The sequence below is a fragment of the Anoplopoma fimbria genome, chromosome 23, assembly GCF_027596085.1.
Source record: "Anoplopoma fimbria isolate UVic2021 breed Golden Eagle Sablefish chromosome 23, Afim_UVic_2022, whole genome shotgun sequence".
Lineage (NCBI taxonomy): Eukaryota > Metazoa > Chordata > Actinopteri > Perciformes > Anoplopomatidae > Anoplopoma > Anoplopoma fimbria.
The window spans coordinates 7,650,820-7,677,362 of NC_072471.1; the positions used below are offsets into that span (position 1 = coordinate 7,650,820).

Genomic DNA, 26,543 nt, shown 5'->3' on the forward strand with positions numbered 1-26,543 from the left:
GTCCTCACTGGAAGGTCGCTTATTGACAAGGGGAGAAGGTGACTCCTCGACGAAAAGGGCAGTGCTGCTTATAAATCTCCCCCAAATAACTGAAATAAGACTGGTGTGTGCCAAGCAGGCCACCATGTCTTCTTTTGGACGGGCGTTGGGAGTCCTCCGGACGGGAACTCAGCTCCTCAGACGCGGGACGCAAAAGATAACGAGCAGAAAGTGAGTCAAAGCCCGCTAGCATCTGAGCTAATAAGGTTAGCAATAAGAAACGACGTCCTAACACAGCAGGAAACTAGAAACCCCAAAACTTTAAACAACATCTTAAGCATCAGTCCACATGATCTGGTGTTGACATACAAGTTGTTTTAATTGTGTGTGGATTGTTTGTATTCCAGGGCCAGTGATGGACCGCACATCGAGCCCCAGTACAGGCAGTACCCCCAGATAACCAAGAACCAGAAGTTCCAGTCGGAGCTCCTGAGCGGTGCCATGTGGTTCTGGATCCTTTGGCACTCCTGGCACGACCCTGATGCAGTTTTTGTAAGTGGTTTGCTCTGAGCAGGACCCTCTACTGCAGGTGGATGCAGTGTAGGAAAGAAACATGTACTCAAGTACTGTTCTTTTGTTTACTTGAGTACTTCCATTATCTCCTACTTTATACTTCTATTTATATATAGTTTCATCTTTTGAAGTTTGTTTTGAATGCATATACAGTACCAGTAAAAAGTTTGGACACACCTTCTCATTCAATATATATATATTTTTTATTTTTTTCTACATTGTAGATTAATATTGAAGACATCCAAACTATGAAGGAACACATATGGAATTATGTGGTAAACAAACCAGAATGTTTTATATTTTAGATTCTTCAAAGTAGTTGAATGAGAAGGTGTGTCCAAACTTTGGACTGGTACTGTATGTATAAGAAGAAAACCACACAAGACCTGAAATAACGCAGATGTCAAAATATATGTAAAATATTACATTACATTACAGTCATTTAGCAGACGCTTTTATCCAAAGCGACTTACAGGAAGTGTATTCAACATAGGTATTCAAGAGAACTACTAGTCACCAGAAGTCATAAGTTCATCTCCTTTCTTAAACAAGCATCTAAAAGTATAAACCAGAGCAAAAGTATAGTGCAGAAGCAAATTACTACGAGAACAATAATTGCAACAAACTAATACGAATACAATAAGTGCAGCAAACTAATACGAATGCAATAAGTGCTACGAGGAAGGCTCAGAAAATATAAGATGTAGTATTGGTAGACTGGTGTACAGTAGTGATAAAACCAATCAGTAATGCACAGAACAGTACTACTTTATTACTTAAGTTGTATTTATTTGTACTCAGTGAATGAAAGAGAGTTAAGATGGGTCTCATATTCAAAGTATTATCCTGGAAATTCAAAATAGAAAGCCAATCCAGCATCGTGCACTTACATATAAAAGAGGCAGAGTTGTTCATTTCAAACAACATCCCCTGAACTTTGAATAAAGTATGTAATATGAATTGAGATCAAACTGTGATAAACCTGCTGGAGAATTTGGTTACAGCAAAAAGTGATATGCATAAAGATGAAATGTGTGTGTATATATGTATACACTCAAATTACTTAATTGAAATATTTTAAAGTCAGGCTATAACAATATGTGGGAAATTTTGTGTCTTAAGGTATAAACTTTTTTTTCTGATGAACAAACTGTTAACAGCAATGCTGCCAAAGCAGAGAATTAAAGGAAAGTAGTAAGAATCAGTCTAGGCAAACAACAGAAATTAGAAATGCGTGTACTGTTACTAGTTGTGTTAATCTACAGTTTAAACCTACCAGGAACAAAAACTATTAATTTAAAATGTAAATGTTAAATGAAGGTTCTTGCCTCTTCTGTAGGGTCACTTCCCCTGGCCTGATGCCTCTGCATGGACGGATGAGGAGCTTGGAATCCCAGCAGATGACGAGGAATAAGGTAATTTCTTCAGTTTTTCTTTTCTTAAATGAACACTTGTACGGTAACCAATGACAAGAATTTTTACTTCAACAATATGTAATCTAAATGATAAGAAAAAGTCTAAACGTAGGATGAAAACCTGTTCTGAGTCTGTTAAACTAACAGTAGAGTACAACTTTATCCAAGTCATTAATATTTTCTGATGCTGTCAAAAGGTTTATGTGCATGTCTTATTTCATATTAATATAAAAGCCTGTGTTGTCTCAGCTCTGCTTAGATGAATAGGGCTGCACAATATACATATATATTTTGTAGTGATAGCAATTTCAACTTAATATAAATGTGATAAACACATTACGAAAGATTGAAATCTTGCTCCCTGTATAATGTAATAATCACTAGTAACAACTACAGCCGCCATAATGATCATACAGTTGAATCAACACTACCAAAACTGTTTTAACAGAAACTAAACATTTTAAGTCTCATGAAGGTTTACTTAGTACATTAGCAACTTATTTTGTGCACTACTTTAAACATTATCTTGTTATCTTTTCTCTGTAGATCACCATGAAGGATTCAAGCTGCTGGATAAGTCTTTGTGGAAATCTTAAGGATATTCTGAAAGTCAGTGTTGTACATAGACTAATAAAATTATCTTTAAATATGTTAAACTGTCTTATTTTTTTATTTAAAACCACAGTATAATACGTTCTAAATTTAACATTTACAGCTTGACAAAAAGACAAGCATATTATTTCATTAGTTTTTTGTTTTTATTTACACGCAATTTTTGAAATGCAGAAACAAAATGCAATGCATCAACAGTGTCAGTTAGCCAGTGTTTGTATATTTAAAATCATAAGCCATTTAAATATGGGGAGAACAAAAACACATAAGAAAACAACGCACATAACACAAATGCCAAGAGAGCCGCATATAAAAGCAAAAAGGGGACCGATTCTGTACGATGAATACTACAGCTTATTACAAACCCTGCCTGCGGGCCAGCTCGTGTTTTCAATGACTTGACATGCAAAGAGTTCAAAGGTTAAAGTGTAGTGTAAGAAAAAAAAAATGAGGAAATCAGTCTGGTAATGTGATTGACACTATTTTTTTTTTTAAGTTGGTTCTTTGTTTTAGGATTATGTGAAACACCTCACCAGGGCTGGATGACTGATCACACAGTCACTCGCAGGTCATGTGCACCACAAGTCAACCTGAGCAAAGCTTTCAAAGCAACCGTTAGCCTGGTTTTAAAGTCTTTTAGAGTCGACCTAACAAAGTCACTCTGAGCTAAAACGTGTGTTTAAAAAGCAGTGAAGGGACAATACCAAATTCATATTAACAGAAGTTGTGAAAGTTAGCCTAAGAGGTACAATGACTGACTGACTGACTGGTCAAAGCACAGCTCGTAATTACAACTTGAAAACCACGACCATGAAATAATAATAAAAAAAAAACAAAAAAAAAAAACACAAACCTCAGCAACTCCAAAGCAGGAGGTGAATTTTTTTTTTTTTTTTTTTTTTAAGTCTCCAGTGAGTGCTGAGAACATCCTGTCTGCATCCATGACGTGGCTGGTGGTTAATCGAAGGTTATGTCCATGGCATCATTCCCTGAGAGTGAAGAACTGCGCACCCCGAGAAAAACACAATTCTCAGATCAGCACTGTAATTTTTTTTTTTTTTTTTTTTTTTTTTTTTTTTAAAGGAAAAATCTCACTCATCCTATTTAAATTCCACATACGTTCACTTCTTCTGTATGCATCGACTACTTTGGATCGACCACAGTGGCTCAGAATACTTTTTTTTTTTTTGCTAAATGATAACTGGCACTAGTTGAAAAAGCTCAGGTGTAAATATGGAAGTTGACATTTCTCAACCTAACCTAGTTTCTATTCGCACATAGCCCCAACACCTCCGGCTACAGGGAGAAGAGGAAACCAGAACATACAGGAATCAACACTATTCGACTGGGGGAAAGAGGTGTGATAAAATAGAAGGTAATAAAAGATTTGTAGATAAATTGCTACTCAACAGATGATGATCACAGGAACTCTAAAACATCCACATTTACAAAAAGCATTTGTTAAAGAGAAAGAGAAAAAATTAACCCTATGAAGGAAAAAAACAAAACTCAATAGCTGAGGCTTTCGGGTCAAAATATAATAAAATCATTATCTCTTTCATTAATAAATACATCATTCAGAATCCATAAAAATAACATTAAAAAAAACAACAAAGTGAAAAACGACAATAAATTAAGCAGGATATCACGCGACACGCGTCATTTGTCATCTTCGGGTTTTTTAAGACCAAGCGACTCGTAATTCCTATTTTAAACAAATTCAGAGAGGCAGCACTTTGAGCAGCTTCCCTTCAGCAGAAATCGCTCAGAAACTCCCCTCTAATTATCAAAACATAGTGCAGATTTGAGAGCATATTTTGCACTAAATTGTAAAAAGTCTAATGCACCTATTAAGGTTTTTCTACAAACAGAAGTATCTGGGAATAATGCATCAAAGTGCTGCCTCTCGCTCGTTCCTCTCTCTCCTCAAAGTCATTATTGCTGGTGTGATTGAGATAAAAGGGGGGGTATCGGGGAGGGAGGTGAGGGCGGGAAGGGACAAGCATGAGTCGAGGAAAATACAAACAATAAGCACCATTTAGAAAAATTTCAGTTCACCGCGTCCTCCTTAGCACCTCGTTTCCCCCCCGCTCAGAGCCAGAGGAAAATAAAAAAAAGACCTCACAAGAGATAAACAACTCCGTTTTATCTGCTCCTCCATCCTGATCAGTTTTGTCGCAGACAGCAATGAAGCAAGTGAAGGTTGTGCGGAGGGGGGGAAATATTAAAAATATGATGCAGGTGATCTTGGCATCAGAAGCTGCTCCCCAGCAAAGCAAGTATTTTTGTTGTTTGTTTGGTAGACCTCCTACATCTCATTAGTCCATTTTAATGCCCGAAGGAGCTCCAGTCCACCTTTTCCCTGCAGCAGAAAGAATTCACAACATGCTTGTCCCTCTCTGCTTCCCGTAGCTCCTTTTCTGTTTTGCTCTTAGTGTGCTTGTGGTGAAGTCGTGCACTTGCTTATTTCAAATCCAATACCCTGTCTCCTAAGCATGCACAGTGAGCGTGTTTGACGTGTCAAGATTCGTATTCTCCAGGCAGTGTGTGTTTGTTTGTTTTTATCTCTGTTTCTACAGAACAAATGTGTCTGGTAACAAAAACACCAGAGTTTCTTTTCTTTTTTTTTCCTTCTCGAAAACGTCCACACGCATAATTTAGCTTTTTGAAAAATTTTAATTGTTACACAAACACACGATTGTGTCTGTTGAGTTTCAGGATCTTCCCCAGTCTCTGCTTGGCGGTGGCCATTCCTTTTTTGGGCCGCTTGCCTGAAAAAAAATGAACAAAAAGGAGAACAGCGTTAGAAATAAGCATAAAAAAGGAGAACATGTTTAATGCATGTCTACTAGTGCTGTATTTAACGGTTTGGTATTGTTGGGTCTATAAATTGTCAGATATTTTATGTCCGTCAATGAAATATTGAAAATGGCCATCACAATTTACTAGATCACAAGATGACATATTAACAGTCTCAACACCCAAAATATAGTTTACCTCATTTACTGTAAGCTAAAATCTGTAAATTTCCTGTCAATTGAGTCATTAATTAATCAACCAGACGTTTAAGCTATAATGTTTATACACCTGGTTTATGAATTTACTTACAATATACATTTCGAAATTTGTAAAACAATTTTCTGTCCATTTCTTTTTTTACATTTCCATATACTTCACATGGTTGGAAAATGTATGCATTTACTTTTTCCCCACATTAATAAGGCCTTGTATGGATGCAAAATAATTCAATTTACTGAATCTACTTTTATCCAGTTTAGCAATAACACTGCTTCTCAATCCCTTCACACATGATCTTTTAATCATATTTTGTTGCTAAAATTAACTTGTTGATTAATGTTCCCTTTCAGACATTTTTTAAAGTTCTCTGATTTTAATAATAGTTCAAATACCTAGTTTAACATAGTAAAATTGAAAAATATAGAACCGATGAATATGCAAACACTGTTGGACAAAAGATTCCACATCAGACGTGTGATTATTGCATATTAAACCTCGACTGGCTTCCTAAGTAGTTTCATAAATGCACGTGTCAAATTCAGATTTAACGTGAGCACAGAGTAAATTCCCCCTTCAGCAGATGATAATAAAACAACCTTCTAGTGACAAACTCTGCACACACATCACGCTGCACGCTGCACAGTCACAACACCTTTTTTCTGCCAAGAAGTATAAAATCTGCTCTCCAAACCTTTCGTGGCCTGATTGCTGATGGGTGAGGGGTTGGGGGCGTGCCTCTTTGAAGGGTGCAGCGGTGGAGACATTGAGGGGTCACAGTATTGATATTCTGCCTCTGGGCTGCCGCCCTGGCTTCGGCTGAGCGGGCTGGGCAGCCCCTGATTGTCCCAGGCCTCGCTGCTGTTGCCCTGGCTGTCCATCGGGCTCTTGTCCCCCTGCAGTCGGTGCTGGTGCTGCGCCTCCTCCCTCTGCTCCAGCGGCGAGCACTGGCTGGAGTTGGACCACCAGGGCTCCTGGGACGAGGCTACCTTCTCCGGCTTGGAGGAGCACAGCAGACCGGCCATGGACAGCATCCCCTGAATGGCCTCTTCTGTGCTGGGTGAGGTAGGACGTTCTCTGCAAGAGGCAGAAAGGATAAGATGAGTAAATAGAATGTGTTTGAGCTTTGACAAACATGACAACATACATCTTTGAATGGGTTTCTCACCGTTTGAGTGGTTTGTGTTTGTGCCTGAGTTTCTGGCCAGACGGGTCCAGCTCTATGGTGTGCCCTGAGCCTCTCTGCTGAGATGAGCTCCTCTCCTCGTCATCCTCCTCCTCCTGGGAACTCCCTGAATCCTCGTCAGAAGAGGACGACGAAGACGACGATGACGACGACGACGATGATGACGACGACGACGATGACGACGAAGATGATGCTTTACGCTACATTGGAGAAAAAAAGATTAAATTAGAAAGGATGCATCAGTTATGATATCATAAGAAGTCTGATAGACAGCAAACTGTTGTCTCTTGTCTATACAAAACATGGAATGCATCATTTTCCAGCTTTGACTATTCTGTACCTGCATACATGTTTTTATGCATGAGTGATTTACGCATTCCATGTATTGGTTCTGTAGCTTTTAATCTGTCTGGTTCTGTGTTGCATGTTTCAATTGCTACCTAACAATGTCGTACTATGTGACATTTAAAAAGAAAGTATCCTCTTCTCTTTTTATTATTACTCTGTACGCTTATAAACTATTTCAATACCTTTCTTTATTTTAAATTAAAAGGTGTGTAAACATTGTGCATTTACAGAAATGTTAATTGCACTGTCTATGTTAAATAAACCAATAAATAAATAAATAAAACATTTGCCCCAAAAACATGGACTTAAGGGGGACCAACTCTTCCAAAGAAAGGCTACAAACAAACCAAACAACCAGATTAACATTAATTTATATGTTTCTTTAGCATTGTACACATATTACTGTACACATCAAAGTGTAAAGACGTTTGTTGCTGTTGGATTGCTCAGTATTTACCTCTGTGGGAGAGTCACTGTCTGAATCCACGTCTGACACACTGGAGTGTCCTGAAACTTCTTCCCTGAGTTCAGTCTTCACCCTCTCCAGACCACCTGAGAAACACAGGAATAACATGAGCTTAAAACATTGATGATGAACAGCCTGCAATGCCAAAATATATTTTTTAATAATAATAATAATAACAAATAAAAGCCACCAGTGACTTACTGAGGAGTGTGGCTTTCTCTACTGTGCTGTGCTGCTCTTGACCGTCCTGTGTCCTCTCAGACTTCACACAACTCTTTGGTGGGCCGACCGACGACCGTTCACCCTCCGTCTTCACCGGGCTGCTGGCTGGTCGCCTCAAATCTCTGCACACACAAAGATAAAATGTTATTTCACCATAAAATATAGAGAATCTGGACGACAGAATAGAAAGATTCACACCAGCAAAACTCTTAGCCCTTAAAATCTTAATTACGATCTAAATCAAACAGAGTTTGTCCAAACCATTCATTTCCCCTGCTGTTTTCACTTCCTGTTTCCTGTTAATGTAGTTTTTGTTGTACCTTTCTGGCTCTAGCATCTGTTATCATTTATACTAAGTTATCAAATGCAGTTCTTTTAGTTTGTGTCAGATTTTGTCTCGTTTTGTTTGGGGAAGAGATGTTTTTATAAAACTGGAAGGATTTTACATTTGCACAGACTTTAAAGACCACCAAGCCTTTACTTAGTTGAACAAACCCTTTTTCGTGGACCAAAGAGAAGTGAGCTTTTACCTGATGATTCTGCCGTTGACCAGCATTAGCCGTAGATGGTTGTCCTCTAAAGTCTCCGCAGCAGCTGATGCAGTTGACACTTTGTTGAGCTTCCCACGAACCTTGGCACAGAAGGCCGCATCCTAAGTAGAACAGACCAGCCTCAGTCAATAAACATGGACCATTAACATCTTTAAATCCACATGTATAAACTAAATGGAGCACCTACGCAAAAAAAGTGCCAAAAAGAAGTGCCACCATCAGTAAACACGGACTGCTCACCTCCTCCAGCGGTCCCACCTCCAGCCTCCTCAGCACCTCCCTGGTGTGCCGCTCTAAGATGTCCAGGTTGGAGGGCAATTTGGGAGCGTGCCGCTGCTGCTCCCTCAGCCGTCTGGCGGCCCTTCTCGCCTGCCGGGCCTGGCACAGCCTCTCCAGTGTGGCGCGAGTGGCCGGGCAGGCGTCTGATCTGGATGCTACTCCACAACCAGTTCCCTGAGATTTCACTGGCTTGCTACCACTGACTGGTTCCTCCTATTAGTTTAAATAAAACATAATTGAGTCAAGTTTCTACCAAAACTAAAAAATAATTTACTGGTTCACAAGTTCATGAATTGCAGCACACATTTAAACATATTTGTTAATTTTTTCAGTGCAACATTTTTACAGTGGCTTCATAATCAGATGTTAGAGTGGCTGTTCTTTGTATCAAGTGTGAGTTGGGTGGCTGGCCTAATTTGTTTTTAATGTAAAGTAGAAATTCCCCAAAAATATGAATACATGAAATATGAAAAATATTTTTTACATATTCTATATTTACATTTTTTTTATTTACATTCTATGTGGACTTTGAACGTTAACCCTCTCGTATTATTGAGTATATTAGACTACAGGACACTGCATTAAGAATTCCTTGATTCTTACCAATATAACAATCTCATCACATGATAGCTTCTGATTACATATTTCTCTTAGAATTTGCTAATTTAATAAGCTTTTATGCGCTTTTAAAGACAATTTTTTTCCTTCAGTAATCTAATCCCTTTACAGATAGCAGCAATGTGTGTGTGCTTTGCATACATCCGTTCAGGACCTTAACTCTTCTCTGAGCTGACATCAACACCGGCATTAAGTTTAAAAGGTCTATCCGTCTCCTATATCCTTACCTCCAGGTAGCGGATTTCCTTGGTCAGCTCTTTAATGAGATGGTTAGGCCTGATATGGTCCGGTACCTCACTGGTGGGCTCAGTCACCTGCAAAGCCACAGCAGACCACATTCAGACAGGAGACGTGAACAGAAAGAAGCCTGTTGTCGGCCACTGACACACATCCAGTAGATAAGAGCCGAACAGTGTCGACGACCGCGTAACAATAACCATCTGGACTGTGGATATATTCAAGGCAGACTCAGGTGGAGGGAAACGGAGATGACCGTGAGAACGCTGCCGCAGACACTCACCTCTCTTTTCAACCAGGTCCTCAGAGCACTGATTAAAGCCTTGACTCCCTCCACTAGGTATGTTGGTGGCGGACAGTTGTCCTCTCGTAGCTCTGGGGGGGGGGGACGGACATCAAAGCATTAAACATGTAGAAAATCACTGACAGAAAACTTAAAAACAAATAGTGTTAAAATTATACAAACAAGATATAAATCTTTTTGCACTTTAACTTTCCAAGCTGATAATAGTCAGATATTGCTGTGAAGTATTAATTCTGACCTGAACATTGGCCATTTTTTTGTAAATTTGCAAGCTGATGCTCATATCGTCTATCAAGTGAAAACCATGCATCTCTAAATTTTGTGTCATTTTTTCACATAAGCTAAAGTATTGAGTGTTTCTTTGTGGATTGAGAAAATCCACAAAGAAACACTCAATACTTCTTCAGTTGAAATATGTCTTTTAAAAGGAAAACATTGTCTCAGAGTTGAAAACAGCTGTTCGTAACAAACAGATGTTGTGGAGATACAAAATATCCACAGGACAACAAACAACGCAGATTTGGAGCATGCACGCACTGGTTATTATGGACATATATGGGACATTAAAATAACTTAATGTTGTCTTTAACAATGGCTTTAATTGCCCTTTTTAAATTAAATTGTTTAGACTGCACATATTTTAACAAACGATCCTATCAACCATTTGTTTTAAATCTTTTCATTATCCTGACAGGTCTGATATGTAAAACATCGATCTTTTCCCTTACATCTAATATTGTGCGTTTTGTACATATTAACGTTCAACTCACCTTTTAGCGTCTCCAAGAGGTTTTTGGCCACATACCAACAGATGGCCTCGAAGTAGGGAAACTTAAAGAGGTCTGGGGTTTTCAGGCGACGCTCCATTTCGTAACACCTACAAATCAACAGATGAAATACAGAATCTCATTTAATCATAAAGTAACAAACAAGGCAAAGATGTTTCTAGACTAAATCAAAAATCTTTTTTTTGTATTATCTGTGTTGTTTTACCTGAGCTGCATGCCAATATTGAGGTTGTGAAGGAAGTTCCCTCCAAACGCCATGCAATCCTGAGCGGTGAGAACAGCATGGATCCAGCCTGTAGGGGGCGCCAGAGCACTAATGTTTACACAACTCACCCGCAGACTGACTTTGCAACAACTTATATGCGATGACAGCTAAATTGACACCTTAATAGTGGGCACTTGATAAAACATTTATGGATGAGTGATATGCATGAATATATGGAGATATTCACAGCACTTCTATGCCTGAATGTGCACTAAAGACCCATATGTGTACACACAAAAACAAATTCCTACCCTCCCACGGTCGGCTTTAAAAATATAAGATAAGGTTGTCTATCAGAATGATGTGCTCCCCACTCAGATAAACAGTGCTCTTTAGACAAAACAAAGTGAGAGAAAGCAGAGTCTGGGGGTTGGTGTAAGGCTGATGGACAGGCCTGATAATGCACTGGTTGACTGACCTACTGTGCTCTCTGACCCCCACTTAATTCCCACCTCTCCACACCCTCTCTGCCAAAAGCTCTCCTTTAAAAAAATGCTGCTTGAGCCCCACTGAGAAACCATGACTGGAAGAATGATCGAGGACATCCAGCAGTTGATTGGCTGAACTGAGCTTTGTCTGTCTGGGTGCATGGGGAGACCATAGGAACTCCATCGGCTTAAGAAAAAAAACAAAAAAAACAAAAAACAAAGAGTCTATTGAGAGACTTGATGGATGGATAATTGTATGACTGGAGACATGAGCTTCACTTAGATGAAAGAAAGCAAGTCATTTTTAGTTAGTGACATGAAACGCAAACATCTTTTTAGTCGCTAAACGCAACTTCTAATTAACAACAACAACAACAACACTGGTCATTAAAGGAATGTAAGAAGTCAGAGGAAAGCTGAGATCAACACCATCATCGCTGCTTTCATCATATTACATAATAGCACTGTTTCTCTTCCTTTTTTCCATCGCAATTATGATCATTAAGAACTGTTTGGGGTTGTTGCTCAGGAAGACCTTCCTTCCCTGTTATTTTCCCTTGGCAATGATAGGGGACCTTCGAGGAGCCTGTATTTTCCTGGCAAGAGCCATAGGAAGCCTGATTATTTTAACTTTTCAATGCATGTGAAAAGACAAACAAATCCCTACAACATGTCAGCTGGGTTGGTGCAGACGAGACAGTCAGGCAACTACAACAATGGTATAACATTATAGACACAGATAAGCTGTATGTCAGAGTGACTGAGAGTTATGGATCTTGGAAACCACAAAGTAGGTGATTCTCCAAGAAGACTCTTCGGGTGCTTTAACACTTAACCCTGGTTCATTTTCTCCGGTTTGAAAGTTGTCAAATTCTGACACAGACCAAAACGATGAAAAAATTTTTTTGTTTACAAGCAGATTTTGTTGCAGTTTGTTTGTGTTCTGGGAGCAAACGGACCAACACCAGGTATTTTTTGATGTTAGATTTGTAGTTTTATTATGAATTCAAAGGCTGAACTACTATGAAATCCATTTACTAATGAGAAGTGTTCAGGAAGTGATCTTATAATAAGCAACAAGCAGTGAAAACTTCAGTGAGTTGAGCTTGTTATCCTACTCTGTGTACTTTGGCAGCTCAGTGAGTCCAATAAAAAGTTAACAACAAAGAAATCCAACAGTAAACACTCGCAATTCAATCTATTCAATCTAGGCTCCTCACTTATACACACCTTAAGGCCCTTATCAAACATCCCATTCTTTTATTTAAGAATGGGAGGAGGCTGTTTTTCAACGCCTGAACACCTTCTTGGCATTAAACAACGGCTGATGTTTTACAGTCAGGACTTCAACCACAGCACAGCACAGAGAGTGCTCTTGCTTAAGGACATCCACTTGAACAAAAACAGTGGTGCCCTTTCAGAACCATTCAGATCTCAGTGCTGCATTCAACACGGTCTTCTAGGCGGACGAAAAAACTGTGTTGCCTTGGAAAAGTGCTTAACTGGTTTACATCCTATTTGAATGACAGGAACTACTATGTTTTTATCATAAATGCCTTTTGTGTCTTATGTAAAGCACTTTGAATTGCTTTGTTGTTAAAAATGTGCTACACGAATAAACTTGCCCAGCCTAAAATCGCTGTACACGTTGTCTCTACTTGTTGTTAACCAGTCGATTTGCAGCCTTCTGCTAATACCACTGAAACTTGAGCAGTTTGACAACAGAGGACACAAATGTAGACTTAAGAAGCAGTAAAGTCCTACTGTCAGCCATCAAATGAACCGAACTACAGGTCTGAAATCACACTAAACGTCAGCACTGGAGCTCTGTTGGCTACGATGATAAACAGATCACATACAAAAAACATTTTAAACAAGTATAAACATCTCCACGGACCTGTAGGGATGAGCAGGGTGGTTCCATGGGGCACAACACACTTGTAGCACTTTTCCACTTTGTCCCCAAAGAACACTTCACTCTGATTGGGCGAGGAGCTCCATGCCTCATATAGTGCAAGGTTGGCGAGAGTGGGCTTGATCAGGTAGAAGACCTTCTCACCCTGCAGAGCAGATGAAGAGGCGTTAACAGAAGGACACTTTGAGGTTGTGCGTGTGAGCATGGCAGCAGTTGCTTTAAACACAAATGAAACCTTGAAATGATCATGCTTTATTTACAAAAGGGAGGATGGGATCGTGACAAATGAAGTGTCGGCATGGTCTTGAATTAAACAACGTACAAGTGGTTTATTTGGCCTGGAATGTGTTGACTGAATTCTTGCTTGAATTCCAAAAACATTTAGCTCTTCTTCACGCGATCACTCACCCAGAGAACATGGTACCAGACAGAAGTGCCTCCGAAGTCTATGTGGAAATCTGTGTAGCTGTCCTTGACCCCCATAAGGCAGTACTTCTGGACAAAGGGCTTGGGGAAGAAGGAGTCGTCCGGCCAGTAGTTCTCTACCCAGGACATCTTCTGAGCCACGTCGGGAACCTCCACCAACTCGGACATCCTTAGTGGTGGTTGGAGCGAAGCAAAAAGTGAAACAAAAGGAAGGTTAGACTTTGATAAAGTTGTTTGGTTGTCTTAATATTCTGAAACTAAATAAAAACAAGAAGATGTCCAAATGTGTTTGAGCAAGATTAACATGTTTGTTATGTGTTAATGTTAAATGTAGTGTTGGAAGATATATCATTACTGCTCTTTTTTTTGTTCAATTCCAAAATGTCAATATCACGTATCAGCATGAAAAAAGACTGTATTGATTAGGCTATAGTTGGCATACAACTAATCAGAAATGCAGCAATGGGACTTTATTTTTTACTGACGATAAGAAGTTAGAAATGAACTTCTAGTAAGCTAGAAGAAAAAAACTATTTTGTCTAACAAAATAGATAAAGCCTTAACTTAAACTGCTCACAATGTTAATTTACCACACAGCCAAGGCTAGTTTATATAAGTATTATCGGCAGTGCGAAATGACTAACTTCTTCTGTCCGTGTTCATTAGGAATATGTGATTTTACTGAAACTCAGAGCGAGCAGCTTACTTTGTGTCGGAGAACTCCAGGCTGATGAGGTTGAGGACCTTCGGTCGATGCGGCTTGGTGTAATACTTGATAAACTCGCTGAGCTTCATCTTGCTGTCCGCCTGCCGCGCCACATCTATCACATCGATGACTTTGTTGCCACCTATAAAAGGGAGAAATGAACCATTTAGTCCACATATTTTCAGACTGGAGAAGTTCATTAGTCAGCGTCTCCTGAATGAAAAATATCTTGAAACTTTTTTAATTGGCTGCTGAGTGGGCGTTGGGTTCACGGGAGGTCAGCGGCCTGCTGGCATCTCCATGTGCTTTTTAGAGATCGAGCCCTGAGGGAAACTGGCACCAATATGGCAGCGCGGGGAGGAGGGTTGTACAGGGAGGCGAGCCAGACAATCCGTCAATCTGTCCAGACCCCCAGTCCCTCAGGAGGAGGAGGACGAGTGGGTGGAGGTGAGAGGGCTGCTGTGTTCAATGCACGTCTTGAGTGGGAGAATTCGAGCATAGCGGTAAATACGCGTCTAGATGTGAGAAAGAGCGCTTGCAAAGGCTTCATGTGCTGTGTCTAAGCGACAGAAAACAGCTGCTTAGAAAGGGAAAAGAAAAAAGAAGCCGGAACACAGCTAACAGTTGGAACGCTACAAATCACACTCGGGTGACACGTTGGGCCGGAAGTAGGACCGAGGTGCAGTGTGTGTAGCAAGACAGCTGGTTGTTGTATTTTCTCCACACCCCTCCCACTCACCTTTTATTTTTTATTACCCCTTTGCCTGTTCTCCCTCACACACACACACACACACACACACACACACACACACACACACACACACACACACACACACACACACACACACACACACACACACACACACACACACACACACACACACACACACACACACACACACACACACACACACACACACCTCTGAAGGGCCCAGCTGGCCAGCGTCTGATGACAGAGAACAGCTGGAGTAAGACAAAGCTGCCTGGAAACCACACAACGCCACGCCAGCTTCACAAACCCGACAGCAAGACAAATAACGAAACCAACGCCCCTGCTGAACCTGCTGTAAATCACAATAATATATTACAACTCCCAGTAATGTTAAAGAGCTTATTAATTAGGGTAATTGTTGGAAATATGTCTTTGTCAACATGCTTGAGCTAAAAACTCTTTTCTTACTGCTTCCATTTAAAAGCAGTTTAAGTTTAAATGATTTGTTATTAATCATCAATTTATACAGCAATATACAACTGTTTTCAGGTATTATCTATAAATATGGCATTGCACCGTTTATTTTTGTTATTCTCAAAGGTTAGGAAGATGCATCAGTTTTCTTTCATCATATTTGTTTGATATATAATATTATGTTAAATCATAGCCCCATCTGTGACTTCAGCACTGCGTAACTTATCCACATAGCGTTTCCCAAGCGAACCTTATGGGAAAAGTCAAATTGCTGTTTCTCAAGCGTTATCCAGCAGCATCTTCAAAGGTAGTTTAGCGATCCCACAGATGTGTACCGTCTGCCTGGAATGATAAACTATCTGCCCGGAGTCAAACCAACACTTGAATCCAGTATTTCTATAGAGAAATCCTTCCTCAGTGGACGTATGTTAAGTCAGCTGCATAGACTGCGGCAGAAGCTGGCACAGACTGTGGAAATTTGCAGTTAGTTTTGCCCAAAGCAACTTTTAATCATTGTGGGCCGAGAGTACACATCTGTAAAAATCACTAAAATACATTAAAACATAGAACTTACTGTTATAATGTAGAAAAAAACCCCAATGTATTTACTTTGCCTGCTATTGTTTGTGTAGGGAATGCAATTTGACAGAATCACGGTGTAATTATATCCTCACTTATATATTTCACTTCCTATATTGTATCATGTTACTGTATGTTTGGTTTTGTTATATTGTAAAATATTGGATTATTAAATCATCACATATCAGTTAAACATTTTTGAACAGAAAGCTAATGGAACTGCACTATTTTGCAAAAGCTTAGATCTATGTTAAATGGTCAGGAGTATTGCACTATTCAGCTTTTTCATATCTTTTTTGACATTTTGCCTTTACGTCTTTGTACGATAACATTTGTATTTGACCCCTCTGGAATTGATCAAAGTCAAAGTTGAGTCCATCACACGACTTCCACTGATCATTCATTGACGCTCTGCCACTCGGCCCGATTATCAGCCCATTGACTATGTTTACTACACAATCGTTTTAGACCCTAGTGACACACAGAAGACACCAGCGTTCACTCATGTTGTCCCATTATCTTCTAACTGTAAGAAACGCAACCTGACACCCGGCCCCCGGTCACAACACCTGTGCCTTGGATTAACGCTCAAGAGGGCATAGGAGGGAGAGAGAGAGCGGGAGAGAGATAGACGGGGGAGAGTCTGTAATATGAACTTAATGATAAAAACACCAGTGGGCTTGGTAATGGGCTTGTAATAGGAGCTGGGAAGTGGCAGGCCGTTCTTAACAGGGTAGTGTAGTGTCAGAGAGCGGGTAGTGAAAGCTTAGCCATCACTCATTTAGAACTCATTCAGCCGATGCCCGATAAGTGGGTTAAAACCCCATGAACCTAGAAACCTGTTCTTATTGACACACAGATGGCGCCCGCTCAGCGATGGCCACTTAGCGGGCTGGTGTTGGGTGGTTTCATTAGCTTTTAAGCAGACGGAGGCTACGGTGTATTCCCACATCCTCTACCGAAGGATAAACACTAATGCGTTATTGTAAATTCGATACGGCGGACTTCAACTCTTTATCACGCTGCAGAATAAAGCTGGTATCTTTATGAAGTGTCCTTACCCACGTACTGCTCCACATCTTTGACGGAGAATGTAGGGACTGGTAGTTTGAGTCCCAGGCCCTCCATCTCCGTGACCACTATGGGGTAGCTGAAGCCGTGTCTCTCCAGGTACCTGGTCGTCACATGCTCTCCCTTCATCTGCATCATGATCTCCTCGCCACTGAAACAAGATCACAATAAGCTCAGTAAACTCAGTCATGACCCCCTTTAATTGTTTTAGAAAAGGCAACATTTGAATGTGTCAGAAAGATGATTTTAATGTCAGTATTCAAAGTAATAGCAATGTCTGACCTAAGGTGGATTTATGTTTTTTACGATATGATATTTTAGGCTACACTGCTTCCTCAAACACGTGACTACACGTCCGGTTTACAGCGACTACGAAGATACCATGTGAAGACTGCAAGAACTGTGATCTGTCATGGGATCCATCAAGGGCCATTAACGTGATTAGCTTCAAGTGATAAACCAGCTGCCTGAGGAAATCCTTATCTAGTTCAACGGATATGAACGAAGCTTGACCCTTGCTGGTTGGGGTTGACAGGTAAGGCGATTTATGAGTTTACATGTGCATGTGTCTGAATTCATATCTACCTGGCGAAGGTCCTGTTCTGGAGCTCCTTGACAAACACCGCGGTGCCAGCCTGCACCGGCTTGGACCCGTCGTTTGGCTCGGTGTAGTCGTGCCTGTGGCCGTTGATGCGCTTTTTCACTGCAACAAAAAAAGAGATGTCTGAGGGTTTACGGGGGTTGCTTCATTCTCATTTCATTACGCAGTTATCACTCTTTGAAGCTAGTTCTTTGAATAAAAAGTGGTAAATTACGCTCATCACCGCCACTTTTTGAAGGGACATTAATTCACTAGTCAACCCCTGAGCTTAGAGATGGAGCTGGAGGGGCTCGTCCAATCCAAGTGGAGGGCTTACAACAACATCCAATTAGCCCGTTAATGTCTGCCCTCTGGGCTGTCTGAGGTGGAGCCATCCCCCACCCGAAAAAAAGTCTAACTTGAGTAACACTGCAGAGTGTCTCTTTTCCATGTGACCAAACTTACAAAGGACAGGGCTGGGAGGGGAACAGGGTTAGACATGTAAATGTAAGGTAGACAATCAGAGCACAGTTTAGATGAATGGGATCCATGTGAGGGCTGAGGCAGGGTGAAAGACAGAGAAAAGGAAAGATGCCACTAATGACAAATAGCAGTACTTACTCAGGGAGGGTCCGTGTACGACATCACAGTTGGGACAGTGGTAAACATCGATATCCACGGCATGATGCTCTTCTACCTGCACGCAGCTGGAGACGGAGAGGTGATGAAGTTAGAACGAGTTCATGCTTCTTACCAACACGTTTAAACTTGATTCAGGATCTTTTCTTCATGCCCATCTCATGGGAGATATTTTTGTGACAGCGTTTTTGTTTTACAGTTGGGCTGCAACAAACCATTATTAACGATTAATGATTAGCATTTTCTATTTTAATTGTTAATCATTTTGTCATAAAACCAGAATGAACATCACAGGTTCTGAGAGCCCGGTAGTGATGCCTTAAAATGTCTTGTTTTGTAGATGTAGGACAGTTTACATCCGTAAAAGACAAACAAAACAACAAAGATTCACATTTCATGAGCTGAAAAAGCTTGAAGAAGAAGAATCAACTAACACAATGGTTACCAGTTGAACACACATTGAGCCGAAGTATTTCTAGGCCAGCAAAAGCAAGACAAAAAATGTGGATGTTGTAAAAGTAGGGAGTTATTTTTGACACCAAGTCAAAAATCCTGCCTATAAAACATGATTTGGCGTGTTGACTAAACTTGTGGGGACCATCGAGTTATTTTCTCTGAGGTGGACAAGTTGACAACTGTCAAATATTGTGTGTTACCAGAGTAGATGTCAGAGGTTACAGCTTTAGGATAAACAAACACTGATTTAGGATTGTTTGGGTCTAAAACAATAACCTTTGCTCTGATCAATTTTCCCAGAGATATCCTAGCCTACACATCATATGTTACAGACTAAAGAAACATAAATTCTACTTGTTTCGCAAATCAAAGTGCCATTTCAATATCATTATTATGTTAATGATTCATTATAATTACATGTTTTTTCAAAATCATTCGTCAGCCCTAGCAACTACCAGGCTTGCAGCGCGCGGAACCATCTTGGAATAAACGTCAACAATCCAAAATTGGATTAATAAGAGGTTTTCCTCGTTCTTCCCATTCTGCCGTCATTATGCAAACCCAGAATGAGGTCCGACCCTAGGCTGAGCATCAACTGCTTGTACACACAGTGAGGTTTGTTGCGGCTTTGCGTTTTTCTCCCATAGATCTGCAACAGTGTCACTAATGCTGCTACCCCCGACTACCCTGCAGCAACCAAACCACAGGCACCGACACACACATGCATTCCTCTGTCGCATACCAGAACCCCATTCCAGAGCAGCACGAACAGCAACCGAGTCACCAGCAGCTATTTAGAGGTAGAAAAACTGCAAGCTGCATGTTTGTGTGACTCGAGCATGTGTGCAGGTCATTTTTTATGGTTTAGTGATGTGAGGGAGAGGTCACACACAAAAGGACCCTCTGTACTCGACAAAGCCACCGTGATGCTTGTCATTTTAAAGTGATTTTATGAAATATGAATGTTTTATGGGATCATAGTGCATGTCCCCACATGACCTGAAGATGAGACGTTTCAAATGCTCTTTCTGCAATCCATGGACGTCTGTTTACTTGCTTAGACACTTATTGGTGTGTCCTTTATTTACGCACATTGGCCGGGGCAAATGTAATTATTCCACTCCAACAGCTTGACTTTAATTTTGCTAATCAAGAAACAGGTTGCTAAGCACCATTGGCACTGTAAGAAGTAAACAAACCATATGCAACCATGACAAAACTGCAAGCACGGCAACTTTAAACTTAAAATGTAACATCTTCAAACCATCTTGGAGCCAGTCAAGCTTCAGTTTGACAGCAAGCATCGGGGCACAGGTTATAAATTATGTTTTTGTGTTTGTTATTTTGCCTGTTTTGTAAAGGTGAACGCCTGCAGGGGGGACAGAGCTGACATCAGCTTTGATCTACATGAAATTGCAGGAAACTGTAAAGGAAACATAGCAGAGGGCCATTAACTCATCAGGAAGTGGTGGGCTTGTGCGAATGCTGGCCCCATTCACCCTGGTGCACTAACAGGATATCAACAGTAGCAGCCTCTCTCCGATTCACCACATGTAACCTGGTGCTATCATCGGCTGCACTGCAAACTCTTTGAAACCGTGTTTGTCATGCAGACAATTATATGCAACGTTCATAACATGGTTTGTTACTTTAATGCTAAACAAATACATTATCCACTTCACTCAGTTACTGACTGAATGTTTGATTTGCCATTAAGTGGGCTTGTTTATGTCAAAGTTAGCCATTTTTTGCCAACAACATCCATAGAAAAAGAACTATATAAATAGGAAATGGCAACAAAAAAAAAAAAAAAATAGCTTAAGAAGTACTCCTTCTCCTGCACGTGAGCAAGCGGATGACCAACAATAACAGAGTGCAGTGCTTGGCTGCAGTTTTAAGCCGAGCTCATGTATCAGGAATCTGGGTTCACATGTGGCTGTTCGCCGGGGGAAACACACGAGTCACAGCTCTCTGCCCACGCTGGTCGAGATGCAGCACGAGCTCAGCCGAGGGTGACCTTGTTGTCCTCATCTCACTTGGTACTTTCCTTTATGTAACACCACAGTGGGAAATCAGGGCACTGTGCCACATACAATGGTCTGACTCAGCTTATGTGTCACCTGTAATGATTAATACATAACAAGGCGCTGAAGCTGGTGAAGCTGTGTGGACTTGAGATAGCGAATGTAAAAAGTGGAGGGGGGGAATCAAATGAAAAGGGAAAGAGGGCCAAGTATTTCCTGTCTTGCTCAGGCTTGATGAGGTGTTGCATCACTGCAAAGTGTGCAAACAGTTCTTGCACCGGCGTGAGCCTCCTTTAGTCGGAAAGCTGTCCTGGCGAGGATCAGATTGAAACCAACTGAACGGACGTCATCTAAATCCTTAAATGACATCACGTTATCATGTGTTGCAGGACAAGAGGGCATATTGTGGTAGAGTGCAGTAGTGAATACGTCTCACAAAGATAAAAACAAAACCTCGCCACACATGGAGACAGTAGAGGGTTATTCTGTGACGGCATTGCAGCAGATTACCAAGCAAAACATCCCTTCCTGAATAAGAGGAGATGTGTGTACTTGGCTAACACCACCCCCACCCCCACACCATCAACAGCCCCTCTCCCTCCACTTCCTCCCATCAAGGGCCTCCTTCCTGTGTGACTGAGAGGGCTTATTCATTAGTGCATGCACTGTGAGGGGTTCATTGTCCTCCATGATCAGTGCAGAAACACAAAGCCTGGAGGCGGGCATTGCCATTATTTTCAGCTCTAAATAACCGCTCTACATGGGGCGGCTACACGCCTACATTAGGGGAGCTGGCAGCTCCCTAATGGATGGGTGGTAGGGACGGAGATAGAGAGGAGATGAGGGCAGTTAAACACACCTGGCTTTCCTTATCTACCCCCGAGGAGCACCTGACTCCTCCGGCCCTTTTCCCTCTAATGCACTCAACCAAAGCTTATATAAACAGCGCTGGACTTGGATGGCAGCAGGGCCCACTGATGCTTGACAGATGGATAGGGATCTGTCATTTTGGCCTCGCCGGTAAAATCATTTCAGCTAGCTATGCGTAAAAGCGAACCTAACATCCCCGCAGTGGTTCCAGCTTGAAAGAGACCTCTCTGTAGTCAGCTGGTAAACAACAAAAGAGGATCACTTTGTTGTTTATGGGGCGGTAAGGGAGCCCCGGGGAGTTTTAACAACTTAATTGTTTTCGGTGCAGGTTGAGTTGCCTTGAGGCTCCAAGCACTGGGGCTCTACTTTCACACATGTCTCCAACATGGATTTCCAAAGGCCTCCCAGTCCCCCTGTAAAACCTACAAAGCCATCAGTCTCTCGTGTCTGTCTGCTGCTGAAAAACATTCAGTCTGAAAACATCAAAAGATGGCTTGTCGATAAGCATTTTTTAAAATATATCATGAATTACATTGAGCTTGCTATTCTGAAAACTGTAATACTGAGCTGTCCACATTATATTTCAGCCAGTCTTTACAGTTTTCCATTGATTTTAATGCAATAGGGCACAGAGAGATCGGAATCCACACCCAAACTATGTTAAATACTATCTATAAAGAGTTATTTCCTAGCCATGTCTCAATTTTATGGCAGAATAGCTATAACTTTAATATCATAATTCAATCTGACTGCTAATCAATACATGGGGTTGTTGACCCCTAATCAACATTGATCAAGCTGGATGTAATGCAGTTTAGCTTCCCCTAGAGTCAGTCTTGCTAATGAATGTAAACATAGCCTTTAAAAGCATGACCTATGAGGCTGCTCTTTATTTGGACCAATTAACTAATCAGACATCTAAACAGATGATCGGAAACATTTATTTTACGGACAACAGTGGTAAAAAAAAAAAAAAAGAAAAAAGAAGAAGAATAATGCTTCCCCTCGTTCATCCATCCACTTAGCGTAAACACTAAAAAGGCACTCCGTAAAGGGCTATCCATCTCTCTTTAGTGTGCTCACAATCTGTGCGACATTGACGGATCGTGCATTGAACTTGGCTAGCTAGAGCTCCCCATCAATCATTCCCTCCGTCCCATTGAGCCCTGCTAGTCTATCGTCACCCCCGCCGTTTGTACCTAAACCAGACAGCGGGCGGACTGGAGTGCCTGACACCTACAGCGGGGTAAACCCTGTGATCTGACTTGACCCAGTGAGGATTTGCAGCACGCCAAAATCCACAGTGTTGACGTAAATTGGCATCTAGGAAGCACTGGAAACAGCCCATTTACGAAAGCGGGTCGTGTAATTAGACGAGGCTCTAAATGGTAAATAACAGGGTTCAAACTAACATTTGTAATCTAAACCATAGGCTCTAGTAGTGGGTTTTTGTGCCTAAAAAAAGTCCTTCAGGACAAGAGGTCGCAAGAGGACTGAGAGGATATAAGAAAAAATATGTATATTTAATCTACACACACTTATTTTTTATTTTTGACTTATTTGATCATGAATATTTTTATCGTTTCTAAAGATTTCTTTCAGATAAAACTATTCAAAAAGGGAAATAAGTATCAAACCTGTGATGAGAAGTAAACATATAAACATGACTTGAACATAAAGCTAAAAGGTTGGGAACCATTGCATTAGGGGAGCTAAGGCGATCCGCACAACATGAAGAATGCTGTGATTTGACCATATTTAGATTTACTAGAAATTGCCATCGCTATACAATGTATATCAATGAGTAATAGCTTACTTTTACTACTGTTAAACTCAATGTTTTAACGACATACTCAGACATGACGGCGAACCAGTATACGTGCCAAGACAACCCGCATTAAGTGGATCCAGTATCAGGTGTGACATGACCTGTCCACATTGAATAACATTACCAAACATAAAAATTATAACAAATTACGTGGAGAGAGGAGCAGATTTTAAATGTGGGAAAAACAGAAGTCAAGCCTTGATATTGTAAAATATTAAGAGTTGAATCATTATTGGAAGAGAAAAACTCATTTGTGGGTCACTGATCGACCAGGAAAAAATATATCTGTATATATTGTGATACAATACTAGACAAGAGGCTACATATGCAATGCATTTAAGAGCACCATATCTAGAACAACACATGATTGTTTTGCTTTCCAGTTCCCCTCACTGATCACTACTCCAACTCAGATAAACCATGCAGTGTTTTTCTAATCAGGCCCAAGTCCTCATCCGGTTAGAGTCCCAGGCTGTATTGTGTACTGAGATACAGGTGATGGAAAACAGGACACTCTCCAGAAACTCTGGCTGCGAGACAAAGTCTCCCCACATAAACACAAACAGCAACTCAGCTAGCAAACTGACAACCAGGCACCGGGAGGTTGAGCTCCTCTCCTTTCCACTCCATCGGCTTGCCATCATCCACAGCCAGAGAATATCCCTTTCCTCCTGGCCAGCCTCGTGGGAAAGAGACAGGAAACGTGGCTGGTTTTGGAGCCCTATTCTGTGCGTGTGTGTGTGTGTGTGTGTGTGTGTGTGTGTGTGTGTGTGTGTGTGTGTTTGTGTGTCTCTGCTGATTAGTCATCAATGGGGGAAGCTCCAGCATTTGTTCCTTTTCTTGCTGGCACATGACACACAGTCAGTCAGTCTTTTTTGGATCCGATTCGCCACAAATTCTGGCTGCCAAGTTTTTTGGCAGAGCACTTTATGTGGTTACGCAACGGCTTCCGTCATTCCAACACGAGCAAAAACAGATTATTGTATTCATAAACAGTTGCCGTGGAGATGCGCCCACACAGGCTGAGTCGAGGGACTGAAGAACGGGGTATGTCTTAAATTTTGTCGAAGTCGTTTTATGGATTAAGAACCACACTGATAAAAAAAGTAAAAGTTACACATCAGACGTTTGTGGTTCTGGTCTGACATGTTATTTGACAACAATTATAAAAGCCGGTTCCATTCCTATTGCAAAATCTTGCTATCTTCCTTCTCTCTCAATCAGAACAAACAATAGCCACCTGAGCAGGTTTTATAACGCTCGATAAAAGGTGTTAAACGTCGGAAATAATTAAAATTACAATTAATTTGTACAGAATGATCTTGACCCCAACAGCATAGGGTGTTCATCACAGTAACAGGTTTGTACTTGAGCATGCGTAGCTGTTATCTGACATTGTATTTTGCAATACATGCTCTGACACACACAAAAAAAAAGAAGTTTATTACACAACAATCAAATTCCCATCATGTTTTTGACACCTACGCACAGCATGAATCATATTTACAAAAACACTGGTCCACTTGTAATCATGGAGAATGAGGAGAAATAAGACCAAAAGAAAGGAGCATAAGCAGTGCAGGTACATGTGTATGTCTGGTACCTTTAAACAATCCCCCTGTTCACCACTAGGGGTCCCCTGCCATGTGCCTCCTCTGCCTGAAAGGGGGATTTAAATTTCTCAAGCTGTCAATCAAAAGCCCCGACCATAACAAGCTCCTTGTTCTCAACCTTTTTGCTTTCTAATAAATAAATTAAAAAAAACACACATACAAATTACACACACAACTTGAAATATTAAAATATAATTATAATTTATTAGAAATAACAATAACCTGCAGATTGAGTCCAAACAAATATAAGTTGTTTGTATTAAATGATGTAAATAAGTTTTAAGTAGCGTCACATTTTAAGTGTTGCCCATGGTTACCATTAACCTGCTACGTCACGGTGACCCCGCAGCGCTTCTGATCACTCGGGTTGACTGACACACATTAGTGGATATAAACTATTTTATGTGGGCTCTATGTGCGCCAATAAGGTTCACTATCAACATGATTAGATATATAATATACATGCCTTATGTTCTGGTCTAATTGGCTGTAAAAAAAAATGATTTAATTCAAGCCGATTTTGGGGGAACGAAGCGCTACTTTCTTCGGTCAAAGTCGTGTCAATAGACGGGTTTAAACCCCAGCGCTAGCGTTAGCATGCTAAGTTAGCTCCCAGTCTACACCGCTCAGAGAGCCGTCGCCTCCCTTTAACACACAAAGAGTGTTTATCGCTTCTAACGAGCCACGTTCATTAAAGACACCATAACCCACGTACCTGCCGTGGAACCAGTCTTTACAGATGTCGCACTCGATCATGAACCGGCTAACATCGTAGGGCTGCCGGCAGACACAGTACAGCGGGGCCGCCGCCATCTTCCTTCTGTCCCCAAACAACGCAGGAATGAAGCGGGGCGGGGCTTCAACCCGACGGCCGGAAACACCCGAAGGGCTGAGCCGAGTTTACACGAGTCCGACATTCGAAGGCAATCCCACGTCTGACGTCACTTTCCGAATGATTCGTTTCCATCTGGTTTTGTAGGTAAACCAACAATAGACACAAACTTTTTCCAACAAAGGAATGACATAATGGTACTGTTGTGGGATTTTTGTCAATGGTACAATCTGTGATTTATTCTCAATATATTCTGATTATTTTTAGACTAATAAAGGAAAATGATGAGCTTTTTTCTGTATATAAAATAAGATAAGATAAAATAAAATAATCCTTTATTAGTCCCGCAGCGGGGAAATTTACAGGATTACAGCAGCATAGAGGACAGTGCAAACAAGAGACATAGCAAAAAAAAAAAAGATCAAAAATAAGTATTATAAACGAGCAAATGAGCAATAAAAAAACAGTAAAGAATCCACAGTAACTGAAATATTATATATTATATATACAGACAGAAACTATTATAACTATT

At 40.8% G+C, this 26,543-nt stretch overlaps 2 protein-coding genes across 2 annotated transcripts; one reads left to right on the top strand and one right to left on the bottom strand.

Annotated features, from left to right (window-relative positions):
• ndufb2 (NADH:ubiquinone oxidoreductase subunit B2) lies at positions 1 to 2,623 on the top strand. Its single transcript, XM_054624956.1, has 4 exons — positions 1 to 210; positions 387 to 531; positions 1,892 to 1,967; positions 2,514 to 2,623. Exons 1-3 carry the CDS (start codon positions 125 to 127, stop codon positions 1,964 to 1,966), a joined length of 306 nt encoding a protein of 101 aa, XP_054480931.1. The 5' UTR covers positions 1 to 124; the 3' UTR covers position 1,967; positions 2,514 to 2,623.
• Positions 2,624 to 2,728: 105 nt separating this feature from the next.
• Positions 2,729 to 26,094, bottom strand: kdm7aa (lysine (K)-specific demethylase 7Aa). The gene is made up of 18 exons (XM_054624950.1): positions 25,895 to 26,094; positions 18,371 to 18,456; positions 17,755 to 17,872; positions 17,160 to 17,320; positions 14,334 to 14,475; positions 13,610 to 13,796; positions 13,184 to 13,346; positions 10,799 to 10,886; positions 10,576 to 10,682; positions 9,785 to 9,876; positions 9,492 to 9,578; positions 8,608 to 8,859; positions 8,347 to 8,468; positions 7,796 to 7,938; positions 7,586 to 7,680; positions 6,763 to 6,980; positions 6,289 to 6,671; positions 2,729 to 5,350 (listed from the first exon to the last, which is right to left on the bottom strand). The coding sequence occupies exons 1-18, from the start codon at positions 25,990 to 25,992 to the stop codon at positions 5,262 to 5,264; spliced, it is 2,631 nt and encodes an 876-aa protein (XP_054480925.1). The 5' UTR covers positions 25,993 to 26,094; the 3' UTR covers positions 2,729 to 5,261.
• Between the last annotated feature and the right edge of the window lie 449 nt (positions 26,095 to 26,543).

What these genes read in the sequence shown, in the direction of transcription:
- ndufb2 (XM_054624956.1), top strand. Translation starts at nt 125, where the DNA reads ATGTCTTCTTTTGGACGGGCGTTGGGAGTCCTCCGGACGGGAACTCAG. An exon ending in CAAAAGATAACGAGCAGAAA is followed by an intron (nt 211 to 386) that starts GTGAGTCAAAGC and finishes TTTGTATTCCAG; the next exon opens with GGCCAGTGATGGACCGCACA. An exon ending in ACGACCCTGATGCAGTTTTT is followed by an intron (nt 532 to 1,891) that starts GTAAGTGGTTTG and finishes CCTCTTCTGTAG; the next exon opens with GGTCACTTCCCCTGGCCTGA.
- kdm7aa (XM_054624950.1), bottom strand. Translation starts at nt 25,992, where the DNA reads ATGGCGGCGGCCCCGCTGTACTGTGTCTGCCGGCAGCCCTACGATGTT. An exon ending in CAGAACAGGACCTTCGCCAG is followed by an intron (nt 17,321 to 17,754) that starts GTAGATATGAAT and finishes ATCTTGTTTCAG; the next exon opens with TGGCGAGGAGATCATGATGC. An exon ending in AGGTGGGACCGCTGGAGGAG is followed by an intron (nt 8,469 to 8,607) that starts GTGAGCAGTCCG and finishes TGTTCTACTTAG; the next exon opens with GATGCGGCCTTCTGTGCCAA.